This window comes from Aquarana catesbeiana, linkage group LG03, assembly GCF_042186555.1.
Source record: "Aquarana catesbeiana isolate 2022-GZ linkage group LG03, ASM4218655v1, whole genome shotgun sequence".
Taxonomy (NCBI): Eukaryota; Metazoa; Chordata; class Amphibia; order Anura; family Ranidae; genus Aquarana; species Aquarana catesbeiana.
Window position 1 is genome coordinate 526217183 of NC_133326.1, and position 16436 is coordinate 526233618.

The 16436-nt window shown below is 43.9% G+C and overlaps 1 protein-coding gene across 2 annotated transcripts in view; it reads right to left on the bottom strand.

Annotated features, from left to right (window-relative positions):
- Nucleotides 1–499: 499 nt before the first annotated feature.
- Nucleotides 500–16436, bottom strand: part of CRACR2A (calcium release activated channel regulator 2A) — a 208565-nt gene continuing 192628 nt past the window's right edge. For both annotated transcript variants that reach the window (XM_073621246.1, XM_073621245.1), the window contains exons 17-18: nucleotides 9653–9729; nucleotides 500–7582 (exon numbers count right to left, since the gene is read on the bottom strand). In XM_073621246.1, the coding sequence (XP_073477347.1) occupies nucleotides 7492–7582; nucleotides 9653–9729 (168 nt within the window). In that variant the 3' untranslated portion in view covers nucleotides 500–7491. The remainder of the gene's footprint in view (nucleotides 7583–9652; nucleotides 9730–16436) is intronic.

A 16436-nucleotide genomic window follows, 5' to 3' on the forward strand; every position in this document is an offset into this window, starting at 1 on the left:
TCACCGGCTGTGTCTAGTGGACGCAGCCATTGACAGATCTTACTGTTGCGTGGCATATGACGTCCACCCAGATCGACGAGATGTTCCCGCCGGCATCATCTTGCCATAGGCCGGGCGGGAACTGCACAGTCCTGCTTTAAAATTTCTAGAGCAAGAAGAGAGGGGAAATCTCATTATGGAGACTGATCTTGTGAGGTCAAAGAGAATTCTCTTCACTTTGAGAGATTTCATTTAACGTTCTGATGTGTCCCTGTAACAGGATGTGAAATTAAATTTCCCCAATTGCACACAGACAAAAAAAAAATAACCTGGCGGGGATTTTAACCTATTCTATCAAAACTAAAAAAAAAAGTTTTGCCTGTATATACACTTTAATGTGGGCACTGGTGGGTCCAAATATGGTCAAACTAGGGCAGATTTTAGTTGTAACTGGTGTGGAGTTTTCAATATAAGAGATTAAAATATCATTTGAAAAAAAACTTATCTTTGAAAATTCACGTTCTCATTAAATTCAGAATATTTATACATTTAACATTAAATAATACAATATCATTTAAAAAATCTGATCAACATTTCTAAAAATAAGCATCTTTCTAGGACAACAGTGACAATCCATAAAGTATTTTAAATGAATAACTTATTAATTCTTTTTGACCAATAACTTGTATTCATTCAGATCTAAAGACAGTAGTCTGTCCAAATCTAGCCTCAGCAACAAATATTTTACAACAAACAGTGAGAAAAGTATATATGTGGAAAAGATGTGTTGCCCATAACAAACAATCAGATTCAACTTATTTTCTCAGTCTAGTTAGAATGTCCCTGTTTTTCTGTGACCTTTCTTGACAGTAAAACATAGAGTTGTACATTTTTAGCTTCTTTAAAGAACGCTAGAACCCCCAATGCTATTTTTACTGTTAACAAATGAAGGAAAATAGGTCAACAAAGAAATTGAAAAATTGTTTAGCATGCACTGCCACATTTCACCAGCAGGTGGTGCTGTATGTGATGGTTGAACTGGATGTGTCTTTTTTCAACCTGACTAACTATGTAACTATGTCTGGAAATGACAGCACTTAGATTAGATCAGCAGTTGTCAATTTATGAGCTAAAGGGGGCTTCAAATGCAGCCCCTGGTATTACCAAAGGGCTGCACATAGTGTTCAATATATGTAATGCTTAAGAGGACTGTCATAAACTGCAGACCTACTAGAGGAAATAGGGGGCAGAGCAGGGGCATCCATACAGGGGCCACAGGCATCACAATTGGGACTGACCCCATGCTCCAGGGGGCCCATATAGCGACCTGTACACCTGGATAGGAGGAGTGGTGGGTGGCATGGAGAAGCAACTGATCGCCTCTATTTTTCTCCTTCAGGAAAATGGAAGGGATAGGTTTCTCTACATGCTGCACCGCCACTCCTCCTACCCACCTCCTGCTGCCCCCTGGCCTCTATGTAATCTCCTGCCACCCCACCTCCCACATCCCTCGCAGTGTTGCCAATTTCCCTCCCCTTTTCCGCCGGCTGCTGCAGGGGATCTATCAGGATGGAGAGCAGGGAAGGGGCAGGTAAATGTGTCATTTACCGGCCCCTTTATTGTCTTACTGAATAGAGTCAGTGATCCATACCGATCACGGACTCCTTATTCATAAAAGAGGCACAGTAAACTGTGTTCACTATCCTTAAGTTTGTGAATGAACAGGAGGATCTGTGCAGAGCTATTCCTGTCCATTTATCCCGTGCTACTGAAGCTGCAGTGATGGAGATTCAGGGCTGTGTCCTTAATCTTTTTTTTCTGTCTTAAAGGTCTGTTTAGATGCTGATATTTTCTCAAAGTCTGACAACGTCACTCCTAAAATAATTATAAAAAATATAATTGTAAAATAAAAGGTCAGAGGACTGCACATCATATACGAAAAGGCTGCATGCAGCCCTCGGGTGGCAGGTTGGGCACCAGGGGTTTAGACGAAACCCAAGAGCCAACTGCTGACTTCTCTTTGTGAATTACCAGTTTTCCATGAAGTCTCTTTTAAAAGACTAATAAAAAACAGCTGTTTGTTTGCAATGGGCATCATTATTTGCTATTCCTACACATACACAGATGCAAAACAAATTTTACAAACAGTAACATTTTTATGTGCAATGTCAAAAGACTATCATTCTTAATCGGTACAAGAGTGCAACACGGGCAGTGTGCAAAGCCCTGTAAGCTGTAGCAACCAATTAGATTTCAGTTTACTAAAGTCAGATCAATGAAAAATGAATTTTGATGTGCTGGTTTGCACATTTTTGCCTTGTTGACTAAAGCTGGCCATAGATATGGCCAGACCTGCAAGCATACTCTGAGCACAGTATCACAAAGCATCATCCTAAAAGTAAAGGGTACCAGCGTTGCTAGATAGGAAAAAGTAAATCATATGCTCCCCAATACTTAAAACCCAATAAATACTTAGAAAGTACCAAGGATATCACTTTGCTCTTCGGCAATAAAAGGAATAAAAGGGAAAGAAATTATATAAACAGCATCAGGGGCTTCCATTAAAATAATGAAATTGGGTGACTCCTGTCATGTTTATAGGCAGTGCCAAGATGAAGATGAAGGTCTTAAAGCAAAATGACCAAAGAGTGTCCCTTTCCCCAATAAACTATACGCTACTTCAGCAGCATAGATTGCAGGTCCTGCACTTTTTGCACCCCCCTTTCTGCTGAAGCTTCCAAGGCAGCTGCTTCTTCTACCTATCCCTTGGCCCACCCCAACCCTAACTCTGAAAGAGCCGTATTTTATCTTGTTGTTCTTGGTACCTGTAGCAACCTATCAGACTTTCTCGTACATTTTGCCAATACAGCATGGTGGAAAGAAAGCAAATTGACCAGTTACTAGAGGAAACAAAGATCTCTTTGGAAAATTTTCCTAATAATAATAATAATTTTGGGCATAAGTAAACACAATGGTCAGACATGAAAGTAACACTGGCAGCCTTATTCAAAATCAATTCTTAATTTTAAAGTGATAACTTTCAAGGTGTGCTAACATATTGCGGCCAATCAGAATATATCTGATTGAGGCAAATTCTAACTTGGTTAAACTGCACTTAGAAATTGGGGCTTATGAAATAGTAACACTTTGTTGTATAAGGTTGATTGCTGGAAGAGCTTCAACCATGAACAGAAATGCTTTTAGGTCACACGAGATGGCTTTTGCTGAGTCTTAGGTCCTGTGTTAATGGCCAGTCACCTTGGATGGGGTTTAGCATTCTCACACAGCTCTACGGGAATGAAAAACCTGTTTGAAGCAGCAAAAAGGTTAGAAAGAGGTCAGCTGCAAGTCAAATGCAGCTGTCAATGATTTCTGAAGGATCGCATAAGAGTCTCAAACTGATGTCAAACTAATGCCAAAGGCTGGTTTTCAGCCTAATATTGCAAGACATCTGATTCAACTCAATGGAATAGCAAGTTAGCAATTTGAATGTGGGTGTAAAGACCAATGACCTACATCATGCAACTCTGATGGTCAGCTATGTCACATTTACTGTGCCAATCTACTTAAATGGATTTTCAGTTTGGGTAGATGCTTGTTGGTTGAGCCACATATTTGCTTTTTTGAGGGTTCTAACAGAAAAAATATTTCTACCTAGGTTCCCAGCTACACCCAGTTAGCATCTACTATGATTTTTGTCCTAAGAGTAAACATTTTCTACAATGCTTCTAACAGCAGAAGTAAGACTCTTTGTACACTCAATAAGAACCTGTACCTGAATGCCAACAATTTAGGCAGGCCATACACTGTTGGAATCTCAGCAGGTTCAGCAGGAACCAGCTGAGATTCCAACCGTGTATGGGCAGGCTGAATGAACCAAGATGATCAATCAATCAGCTTCGGTACAATCAGCATGCTAGGCTTTACTTGTGATTATCGCTAGCGGGTTCCATAGGCGCTAGCAATAATCACTGTCTTCTCCTGGTGCGGTCTCCCCTGCTGGGAGAAGACAATGGCCCAGCAGGAAAGATTCCTGCATCCACACTGTCTGTGTTGATGGGGGGAATCAAGCAAATTTCTTTCCTGCAACTTGTGGTTGCAGGAAAGAAATTCGCTCCATGTATGGCCTGTCTTAGTTTCCCTTCCCAGCAGTCTCCCTGATACCCATTTGATATGGAGCCCAGGGGCATTTATTATGGTGCTACATGGCTCTATATTGAATTTCCATTTCAGACTCCTTTATTCAAAAACATTTTAGCAGCAACATAAGCTGATAAGACAGGGGCACAACAGAAAAAAAAAAAGTTTGCTTCCTCTCTAAACAGAGGCAAGTGTTTGGTTTCATAGAAGACCAAAGATCAAACCAACAATATGTACGTTCTTTCACATGAAAGCAGAATTTTATTTTTGCCTATTTTTGTTAAAGTAAACTTGTCCCAAACCTAGGCAATTCAAACTAAGCACACAATGAAAAATATGAACACAGAGATTATCCTTAGCTAAAACCGCACATCAGAATTATCAGTGGAACCAAAGATACAGGCAGCTGAAGCAATACACAAAGTTTTGACTGTTCCTGTAAAGTTCTGACATGAGCCTGTCCCCCCATCACATATAAGGAACTATAGTAAGGCACAGAAGTGGGCAGGAGCAGGGCCATGATTGAGTTTAACAGGAAAGTGTGACATTTATATATACATTCTATTCAGCTGCCTATATGCAACTGTCCACCTGCAGCTGTGTATCTCTTGCAGTCTCCCGAGGTGCACAAATCTGCTGTGTTTAGATGCTCACCCCTGCCATCTGCTGGACAATATTCAGCACTGTAGCATGGTTACACTGCAGCTGCGCACCTAACCCCAATTAGTAGTGCTTATATTGAGCCTTGGTTCACATTGGTGCGTTTGGAACACCTCATGTAATTTGCCCAGGAATCGCACCGCATTCTTGTGCACATCACATGCGTTATCTGTACAGTGCGATTTAAGCCATACATTTTGTATGGCTCAAATCACATCCCATCTGCACCAAAATGGTGCAAGGCCCTTTTTTCTGCACCTAAATTGCATTCTGGCAATTGCACTGCATTTCGCAATCTCTTTCGGGATGTTATTCATTTAACATTGACAGCCGCAGCAGATCGCATGGATGCAGTGTGAATGCTAAACAGTACAATGCGGGAAAATGCAGCAAATCTTGTGCATTTCCTGCATTGCATCAGTGTGAACCAGGGCTGAAAATTAAACAGTTCCTGATTAACCGCTTCCGGAACGCCCACCGCACATTTTCTGTGGCAGGGCTGTCTGGCTGCACGAAAAACAACGTACCTGTACGTTGTTTACTCCATGGGGTCTGGGGCAGGCATGCGCGCCGGCTTCAAAATAGGATGGGCTCGGGACGCAGAGCCCTGCGTCTGGAGTCCACCCAGGTGTGGTGCAACAGCAAATGAATATTTGCTGTTGCAACAGTGATCCTCCTCCCGGTCAATCAGGATACCCGTCACCCAATTGGCTGAAAGGACAGGTGATCCTATTGGATGCCTAGGAGGAGGGGAGGAGACACAGGAGCTGATGCCCACCGCAGCCTGATGTCCACCGATGCCCCGATCCCTGCCACTGCCCGATGTGCCCGCCGATTCCCCAATCTCCACCGCTGCCCGATGTGCCCTCCGCCTAAATGGGGTATGTGCCAGTGGACCGGCAGACAGTGGGGGGGGGTTGAGGTGCCGCCTGGGGGGGGTGGTTGTTTGTCGCCCCTCCCAAACAAAAAGCCACCAGCTATCACTGCTTAACACCTTAATCGCCCCTGATGTTAACTCCTTCCCTGCCAGTGTCATTAGTACAGTAACAGCACTGATCACTGTATTGGTGTCACTGGTCCCCAAAAAGTGTCACTTAGTTACCAATTTGTCCGCCGCAATGTTGCAGTCCCACTAAAAATCGCTGTTTGCCGCCATTACTAGTAAAAATAAAAATGTCATAAAAATATCTCATAGTTTGTAGATGCGCAAACTTTTGTGCAAACCAACCAATATACGCTTATTGGGATTTTTTTTACCAAAAATTTTATGCTGAATACATTTTGGCCTAAATTGATGAAGATTAGATTTTTTAAATTACTTTATTGGATGTGTCTTATAGCAGAAAGTCAAAAAGATTGTTTTTCTTTTCAAAATTGTCGGTCTTTTTTTTGTTGATAGCGCAAAAAATAAAACCGCAGAGATGATCAAATACCACCAAAAGAAAGCTCTAATTGTGGGCAAAAAAGGACAGGAATTTTGTTTGGGTACAGCGTCGCACGACCGCGCAATCGTCAGTTAAAGCGACGCAGTGCCGTATCGCAAAAAATGGCCTGGTCATGAAGGGGCTGAAAGCTTCCAGGGCTGAAGTGGTTAATGGTTTCTGTATCCTAACTGGCTGGCTGCTTTTTTATATTCAAATGCACTGATTTATTATGACTTTTCTTGCTCTTACTATCTGAGTCTGCCTGCCCTTGTCTTATCCTTTTATAACTGGCCTTCGGTGATGACCGATTTTGGTTGGCACCCTCCATCTGCCAGCTGTTCTGATCTTATGCTCGATTCTTGATTACATTTGTCTGCTGCCGGACGTGACCTTCAGTGAGCCCTGAACTTCAGTGAGCCCTGACCTTCAGTGAGCCCTGACCTTCAGTGAACCCTGACCTTCAGTGAGCCCTGACCTTCAGTGAACCCTGACCTTCAGTGAGCCCTGACCTTCAGTGAGCCCTGACCTTCAGTGAACCCTGACCTTCAGTGAGCCCTGACCTTCAGTGAACCCTGGCCTTCAGTGAGCCCTGGCCTTCAGTGAGCCCTGGCCTTCAGTGAGCCCTGACCTTCAGTGAACCCTGACCTTCAGTGAGCCCTGACCTTCAGTGAGCCCTGAACTTCAGTGAGCCCTGGCCTTCAATGAGCCCTGGCCTTCAGTGAACCCTGACCTTCAGTGAGCCCTGACCTTCAGTGAACTCTGACCTTCAGTGAACCCTGACCTTCAGTGAGCCCGTGCCCTTTAGTGAACCCTGACCTTCAGTGAGTCCTGACCTTCAGCCTTTCCTAACCTCATTTTTTTTCCTTTGGTGGCTCAGGGGAACACTAGACTTGCTAGAATTGTGCTTGGCGATAGCCTTCTGCCCCCTGCTGGTGACACACAATATCTGTTTAACCGTATCTCTGGATCTACTAGTCATTTCCATGTGGGTTTTTTTCTGAAAATAATCTGTACTTTTTATTTAATTTTTCATTATACAGTATGTTAAGTTTGAATTACTCAGGTTTACTTAAAAAAAATAAATCTTAGAATTTTTACTCTTTCAGTGTTCTGTATAGCAGTATAAGGAACATTTTCCTGAATTACATATCAGGAAAAAAAAAAAAAGTTTGTAGCAATTTAACAATAAATATTATGTTGATTGGTAGAATTATACTACAAAAATATACAACTAAAGACATCATAGAACAGTAGTGTTTACATCAAATGAGACATTAAATATCATTGGCTACTGCCTGGAACAGCAGCTTTTCTTCTTGGGAGAGTCCAGCAGCCGCACTGTCTTTTCCTTCACTTTGTCTTCTTGTTCTTTCAATATCCTTAACAATACAAGTGAAAAAAAGTAAAAATGACAAACTGGTAAAACAACTTTGGGTAAAGCAGCTAAATATACAGTTAAAACACATTCAAGGCCGATATACACGATTAGACAATCATACAGAAAATACCAATTTTGAAGCGATCATACGATAATCTGTTCGTTAGTACGCAGCTTTCGAGAGCTGATTGTGACAGTTCATCCGATAATATCCAATTGGACAAACGTGAACATTTTTCTTGTGCAATACCAGATTGTACAATTTTCATTTAATCACTACAGTTTTATTCTGACAATACAATGCAAATTCAATGCATCGCTTCTATTTTATTTTTCTGTCATACGAGAATTTTTGTAACCTCTTCAGTTTCATGAGATTAGCATGCAAAAAAAATAAAAAATGGAGGATTATTCGTCTGGTAATCTCATCGTGTGTACCAGGCTTTAGAGGAACTATTTTACCAGCCCAAGGATTTGTAGTTTTGTCCAACCTGCCCTGACATTTGCACAGTCCTGCCACACAGCACAGCCAGGTGGCCCCACTGCCCCAGTCTGTGATTGGACAGGAAAAGAGAAGCAACTGTCAGAATAGGTCATCTCTTTGATTTCTTCTCCAGTCATTGTTTTCCTTACCAGCACATGTACACTGCAGGAACCTAGCTGGCCATAAGTGCTGTCCCACCCTCTTCCAGTCTGAGAGCTGCATTACAAAGGATTACAAGAGGCTGCAATCAAGTAAAAACTGAATTCCTAGGTGTTTGAGGGATGTGATCACTTTAACACTTAAGGCCCTTTTCACTCGAACGGCCCACCATTTTTCAGGCGGACACGATCGGTCCACCCATTGTTCTCTATGGGGCGGCAGATGTCAGCGGACACAGTGCACAGTCCTGAATGCAGACAGCCTCTTGACATTCCAGCCAGATACTAGACTCATCCATTACTGCGTTTTCCTTCCTCCTTGTAAAGTCCTCTGCTAGCTCCTTAACCTTTTCATTTCCCCCTCACTTCCCTTTGTTTGGAACGAGTCCTGCACATAAGTTGCAGTCATGTGTACTGCTGTATGCACACTACACATCCCATAGTCCATAGTCTATGGCAGAAGCAAGCAAATGAGTGTGGCTACGTTCCTACATACAGTGGGACCATAGAGAATGAATGTAGCCACCCTCTTACAGGAATTCAAAAATAAAAGGGAATTTGGAGATTTGGAGGAGGCTGACAGTAATAGAAGGTACTTTTTCAGTTAAGAATATATATTTGAATAGAATTTTCTTTTTTAAAACCATTTTAGTGTTAGTTTGAGTGGAAAGTTTTAACTAGAACAGTGGTCTCCAAACTGCAGCCCGGAGGCCTGATATGGCCCTTTGCGTGCCTTTATCTGGCCCTTAGGGCACTATTCCACCCACTGATACTAATGATGGGGCAACATTACCCTTACTGACGCCATCAATGGGGCACTATTCTTCCAGTTTATAGCAACAACAGAGCACAACTTTGCACTACAAGTGCAAACTACAAGTGCAAAGTGCACTTGAAATTGCACTGAAAGTGCACCTGTAAGTGCAGTCGCTGTAGATCTGAGGGGGACATGCAAGGAAAATAAAAAACAGCATTTTAGCTTGCACATGATTGGATGATAAAATCAGCAGAGTTTCCCCTCATTTCAGATCTACCCCTCGGATATACAGCGATTGCACTTCCAAATGCACTTTCAGTACAATTTCAAGTGCACTTTGCACTTGTAGATTGCACTTGTAGTGCAAAGTGGATTTGCCTTTCGTAAATAACCCCCTCTGTCTCCCATTAAAACCAATGATGGAGCACTGATGCCGGGGCATTTTCTACTCCCATTGGCCACAGCCTGGCCCCCCCCTAAAGCCTGAAGGACAGTAAACTGCCCCTTTCCTTAGAAAGTTTGGAGACAGATGAACTAGAACTACAAAAACAAACAGCAATTTGATTTATTGGTCTGGTACAAGCAGAAAAGAAACTGCACACTCATCTGTTGAAAACAGGTAGAAACACGTTGGTAATATTGCTAGGGGCTGATACTCAGTAAATGACTCACCTTGCTAAATGCAGAACAGGTTCTTTAGCATTATGTCCACTAGAGGCACTGCATTCATAGAAAATCAAGTTACAGTCCTATAAGATACAAAAAAGTGAAACTGACGATATCAAATATTTATTTTTAATAAATGTCATGAAAATTACTTTTCTAACCAATATAAGTATGCATATGCCATTCCTGTGGGAATGGAGAATCACTGTTGTAGTAATGGCTACTGCAGTGGGTGCCGCTGTTTTCCAGGTCCCATGCCGAGCTGCTGCCCTGCTGCATATTGTAACCACAGGGGGTCACTTGTTTGGCACGGCTGACATCCAAAGAACACCTTGCATTTTTCTCAATGAATGCAAAGTATTCTCTGAATTGAAGAGGTAGAGATTGGACAGCAATGATCACTGTAGTAGTTACTACTACAGTGATTCTCCACTTCCACAGGTATGGACCATACATACCTAAATTGTCCCAAGCTGTAACTATGCAATAAAATCCATACCTGGAGTTTAACTTTAAAAGGTATACGTACTTAACAATACTATCATGATACAGATTTAAATATGCAAAAACATATCAAATCGGCCTGTGGGGCATACAGTAGATACATAGTTGTTAAGGTTCCGGTCCATTAAGTCCAACCTTTGTTAGCGTGTGTGCGTGTTTATGTCACTACCATATCCCTGTATATTGCGTTTGCTAACTCGTCCATCTGAAACTATCGACACCACCAACTGTTGAAGGGAGTTCCACATCCTTAGCGCTATAATAGTAAAAAAACCTTTATGCAGTTTAAGATTATACCGCTTCTCATCCAACTTCACAGAGTGGCTGTATGTTCTCTTAAAGTGGTTGTAAACTCACTTTTTGGACTTTTACCTATAGGTAAGCCTAGAATAAGTAGTAGAAATATCTCCTAAATGTGCCCCGTTTAGGAGATATTTCACTTGTAGTCCGCCGGAAATTCCAACGGCGCATGCGCAGGGAAGAAACAAAACTAAGTGCCGTTTCTTCCCTAGCTTATGCCGTTAGTCACGGCTCCCGTGCGCATGTGCGGGAGTGACGTCACGCGGCTCCAGCAAATCACAGAGCCAGAGTCCGCGGCCCGGAAGAAGAGGGCCAGAAGATGGACGCAGCCCACACAGGGGACATCGCTGGATTCTTTTGCAGGTAAGTGGCACATATTGGGCTAGTATGCGATGCATACTAGCCCATTATGCTTTTCATTTGCAGGCTGCAGCAGCGAGAAAAAGAGGAAGTAAAACACATCAGGGTTTACTTCCTCTTTAAGTGACTTGAAACTCAAGAGTTTTCTCCCTAAGCTAGAATCTCCATTTAAATATTTATATATTGCAATCGAATCTCCTCTTAGAACGGAACTTCACCCAAAAGGGGAAGTTCTGCATTTTCACCTCCCCCCACTTTCGGACACTTTTTTTTGGGAGTGGGAGTGTGTGTCCCCCCTATCTTTGCCTGCAGCCTTCTGAGACACATAACAGGTACCAGGGGGCTGCGGGTTTATTTGCAAAGCTCAGTGCGACTTTCCGCAAGGAGTCACAGCCAGCTTCCCACATTAAACATGGCTGCGCCAGGGACCCAAAGACCGCCAATTAACTGGCCCTAGTGAGGACAGTGCTGGATCTCTGGACAGGTTTTAGTATTTGTAGCTGCTGATTTTTATTTTTTTAGGGAGAGAACTAAAAAACTTTGTTAAAGCGGATCTTTACCCATAACAACTTGATCAATAATACTAATCTTTAGCAAGGAAAATACATTCCACATTCATTTTTATGCTACCAAAATTAGTGTGTGCTGTAAATTGTCTCCAGCATCATTTTGCTGAAGTCCAGAGCCCCTGAGCAGCAGTAAATATTTAGGCTGCCAGCAGATCGGCCTATAGTGGCTCTGATTTTTGGCACAGTGCAAAAAACAAAAAAAGAGAGCAACTGATTATGTGCAGAGCAGGATAAGACCGTGTGTTATTGGATTTTAAACAGTATAGGCATGTTTTACATAGTGATCTGAAGTGATCTAGCATGGAAACCATCGGCTGCGGCACAAAGTTCTGAAGGTCCGGCACGGTATGCAGAGCGCATGCGCATGGTCATGTCACCGGCTGCATCCAGTGGGAATATCTCCTAAACACCACACGTTCAATGTACCTACAGATAAGCCCTACCTGTAGGTACAAGTCCAAAAAAAACACTTTACTACCACTTTAAGTTCCACTTTAAGGCTGCATTCACACTTATCCCAGATGCGGCTCGCAGCAGGGGTCCGGTGCATCCCTGTTCTCCATTTCAGGGACAAATCAGCAATCAATTTCTGCCTTAATTTAGATCTAAATCTGAGCCAAATACGCACAGGTCTCCTGTGCAATTCACTCTGCAGCCACTCCGGAGATGTTTGAACCGGCTCACAATCTCCTGTCATGCGAATTGGATGCAAGGAAACCTGCATCCAATCCACATTGAAGTGTGAACCCAGCCTAAGTGTCTCTTCCCCAGGGAGAAAACGTTTTGGCACTCATAGCAGAGGTCCTCCAGTCCATCTATTGCCAGCCAAGCCCCTAGGTCAGTGATGGCGAACCTTGACACCCCAGATGTTTTGGAACTACATTTCCCATGATGCTCATGCACTCTGCAGTGTAGCCGAGCATCATGGGAAATGTAGTTCCGAAACATCTGGGGTGCCAAAGTTCGGCATCACTGCCCTAGGTTGCTCACACTAAAATAATTATCAGCTCCTTAAAAGCCGCTGGACAAAGCAGCCAGATACTAGGTTCAGCCGATTATGAAGGTACTGGACAGATCGCTGTGTAAGAAGCTTATAAGACAAAAAAGTGTGTTTTCTCAGCTTCTTTACTATATATTAAAACTAAGCATACAGTATCTCACAAAAGTGAGTACACCCCTCACATTTTTGTAAATATTTTATTATATCTTTTGATGTGACAACACTGAAGAAATGACACTTTGCTACAATGTAAAGTAGTGAGTGTACAGCTTGTATAACAGTGTAAATTTGCTGTCCCCTCAAAATAACTCAACACACAGCCATTAATGTCTAAACCGCTGGCAACAAAAGTGAGTACACCCCTAAGTGAAAATGTCCAAATTGGGTCCAAATTGTCAATATTTTGTGTGGCCACCATTATTTTCCAGCACTGCCTGAACCCTCTTGGGTATGGAGTTCACCAGAGCTTCACAGGTTGACACTGGAGTCCTCTTCCACTCCTCCATGACGACATCACTGAGCTGGTGGATGTTAGAGACCTTGTGCTCCTCCACCTTCCATTTAAGGATGCCCCACAGATGCTCAATGGGGTTTAGGTCTGGAGACATGCTTGTCCAGTCCATCACCTTTACCTTCAGCTTCTTTAGCAAGGAAGTGGTCATCTCGGAGGTGTGTTTGGGATCATTATCATGTTGGAATACTGCCCTGCGGCCCAGTCCCTGAAGGGAGGGGATTATGCTCTGCTTCAGTATGTCACAGTACATGTTGGCATTCATGGTTCCCTCAATGAACTGTAGCTCCCCAGTGCCGGCAGCACTCATGCAGTCCCAGACCATGACACTCCCACCACCATGCTTGACTGTAGGCAAGACACACTTGTCTTTGTACTCCTCACCTGGTTGCCGCCACACACACTTGTCACCATCTGAACCAAATAAATTTATCTTGGTCTCATCAGACCACAGGACATGGTTCCAGTAATCCATGTCCTTAGTCTGCTTGTCTTCAGCAAACTGTTTGCAGGCTTTCTTGTGCATCATCTTTAGAAGAGGCTTCCTTCTGGGATGACAACCATGCAGACCAATTTGATGCAGTGTTTGGCGTATGGTCTGAGCACTGACAGGCTGACCCCCCACCCCTTCAACCTCTGCAGCAATGCTGGCAGCACTCATACGTCTATTTCCCAAAGACAACCTCTGGATATGACGCTGAGCATGTGCACACAACTTCTTTGGTTGACCATGGCGAGGCCTGTTCTGAGTGGAACCTGTCCTGTTAAACCGCTGCATGGTCTTGGCCACCGTGCTGCAGCTCAGTTTTAGGGTCTTGGCAATCTTCTTATAGCCTAGGACATCTTTATGTAGAGCAACAATTAATTTTATCAGATCCTCAGAGAGTTCTTTGCCATGAGGTGCCATGTTAACCTTCCAGTGACCAGTATGAGAGAGTGAGAGCGATAACACCAAATTTAACACACCTGCTACCCATTTACATCTGAGACCTTGTAACACATGACACCGGGGAGGGAAAATGGCTAATTCGGCCCAATTTGGACATTTTCAGTTAGGGGTGTACTCACTTTTGTTGCCAGCAGTGTAGACATTAATGGCTGTGTGTTGAGTTATTTTGAGGGAACAGCAAATTTACACTCACTACTACTACTACTACTACTCACTACTTTGCTACATTGTAGCAAAGTGTCATTTCCTCAGTGTTGTCACATGCACATGAAAAGATATAATAAAATATTTACAAAAATGTGAAGGGTGTACTCACTTTGTGAGATACTGTACTTTAAAGCAGTATCAAACATATTTTTTTTTATTATATTGAAGATTACCAATTATTAAATGTGTGGTGGATGCATCAGTTTTCTTTTCTTTAGGTTTTTCCCCTTTATTTTGACCTGTTTATCCTACCAGTAACTGTTACTTCCTTTAACAAACCAAGCTGTCCAGCAAATGTGGCAATTAGATGGTTGAGACAAACCATTTAACACTGACAGGGGTGCTTACAATGATCAGCTTTTATTCATTTAAGCAAAACCTTTATTCGAAAAGGATTTTTTTTTACTATAACTGCTTATACAGTGTTGGCTGGAGTTCAGGATTTAATTTGTTAGTCAAGTTTATCTAAATCTGATCCAATCATCTAATACTATTCTTTGCCAAGATTAACAATGCTGCTGTCAAATGGTGCATCCAGAGTGGAGACATCCTAAGGCAGGCCTCAAAAATTTCACTCGCCTGCTCGCATTTTGCGAGGGGATTTTGAGGGCTGGCGAGCTATGGCTGCCTTGAAGCAAGCACCGCTGGCAGGTGGGTTGTATGGGAGTCCGTGAGGAACATCCCAAGCGGCTTTCATTTCAATAGCAGAGTGTTCCTCGCACTCGCTGTCACACGCAGCCCTGCCCCCTGGTCCCGGGACTTTGATAGACAGATCACCGGTCCAATCCCGGGATGAGTGACGTGTATCAAAGTTTCCCGGCCAAGGGATGGGGCTGTATGTGACGCCGAGCGGCGGGAACACAGCAATTGAAATGAAAGCTGTTCCAGTGATGTTCCTCGGCGCTCTAATCATCTGGCCGGCAATCCTCTTCCTCTCCTCTGTTCCCCTGCATGATGGACACAGGAAGGCTACATGGTGGACACAGGTAGGCAGCATGATGGACATAGGTAGGCTGCATGATGGACACGGGTAGGCTGCATGATGGACATGGGTAGGCTGCATGATGGACATGGGTAGGCTGTATGGTGGACATGGGTAGGCTGTATGATGGACACAGGTAGGCTGTATGATGGACATGGGTAGGCTGTATGGTGGACACGAGTAGGCTGTATGGTGGACACGGGTAGGCTGTATGATGAACACGGGTAGGCTGTATGGTGGACACGGGTAGGCTGTATGGTGGACACGGGTAGGCTGTATGGTGGATACGGGTAGGCTGTATGGTGGACACGGGTAGGCTGTATGATGAAGACGGGTAGGCTGTATGGTGGACATGGGTAGGCTGTATGGTGGACACGGGTAGGCTGTATGGTGGACACGGGTAGGCTGTATGATGAACACGGGTAGGCTGTATGGTGGACACGGGTCGGCTGTATGGTGGACACGGGTAGGCTGTATGATGAACACGGGTAGGCTGTATGATGAACACGGGTAGGCTGTATGATGAACACGGGTAGGCTGTATGGTGGACACGGGTAGGCTGTATGGTGGATACGGGTAGGCTGTATGGTGGACACGGGTCGGCTGTATGGTGGACACGGGTAGGCTGTATGGTGGACACGGGTAGGCTGTATGATGAACACGGGTAGGCTGTATGGTGGACACGGGTAGGCTGTATGATGAACGTGGGTAGGCTGTATGATGAACACGGGTAGGCTGTATGATGAACACGGGTAGGCTGTATGGTGGACACGGGTAGGCTGTATGGTGGACACGGGTAGGCTGTATGGTGGACACGGGTAGGCTGTATGGTGGACACGGGTATACTGTATGGTGGACACGGGTAGGCTGTATGGTGGACACGGGTAGGCTGTATGGTGGACACGGGTAGGCTGTATGGTGGACACGGGTAGGCTGTATGGTGGACACGGGTAGGCTGTATGGTGGATACGGGTAGGCTGTATGGTGGATACGGGTAGGCTGTATGGTGGACACGGGTAGGCTGTATGGTGGACACGGGTAGGCTGTATGGTGGACACGGGTAGGCTGCATGGTGGACACTTAATTCTGCATAAAACATTTAAGTGTCATTTCATGAGATAATTTATGAGGGCTTGTTTAGGGGTGGAATTAGGGGCGGGGCAGGGTAGGAGTTGGGTGGGGCAACTGGTGGCTAGTAAGGCCTGGCTAGTAACTCAGGACTTTGAAATTTTGAGCCCTCTCCTAAGGCCAGATCACCACATGACATTAAAACAAATGCAGCCACCAAATTTAAAGGATAACTAAACCCAAGAACAAAAACTGTAATATATTGCAGCTTACAATCCTTAGATGTGGTGGCTGCATTTGTTTTCTTTTTTCAAGCCTAGAACATTTTAGGCACATAAAC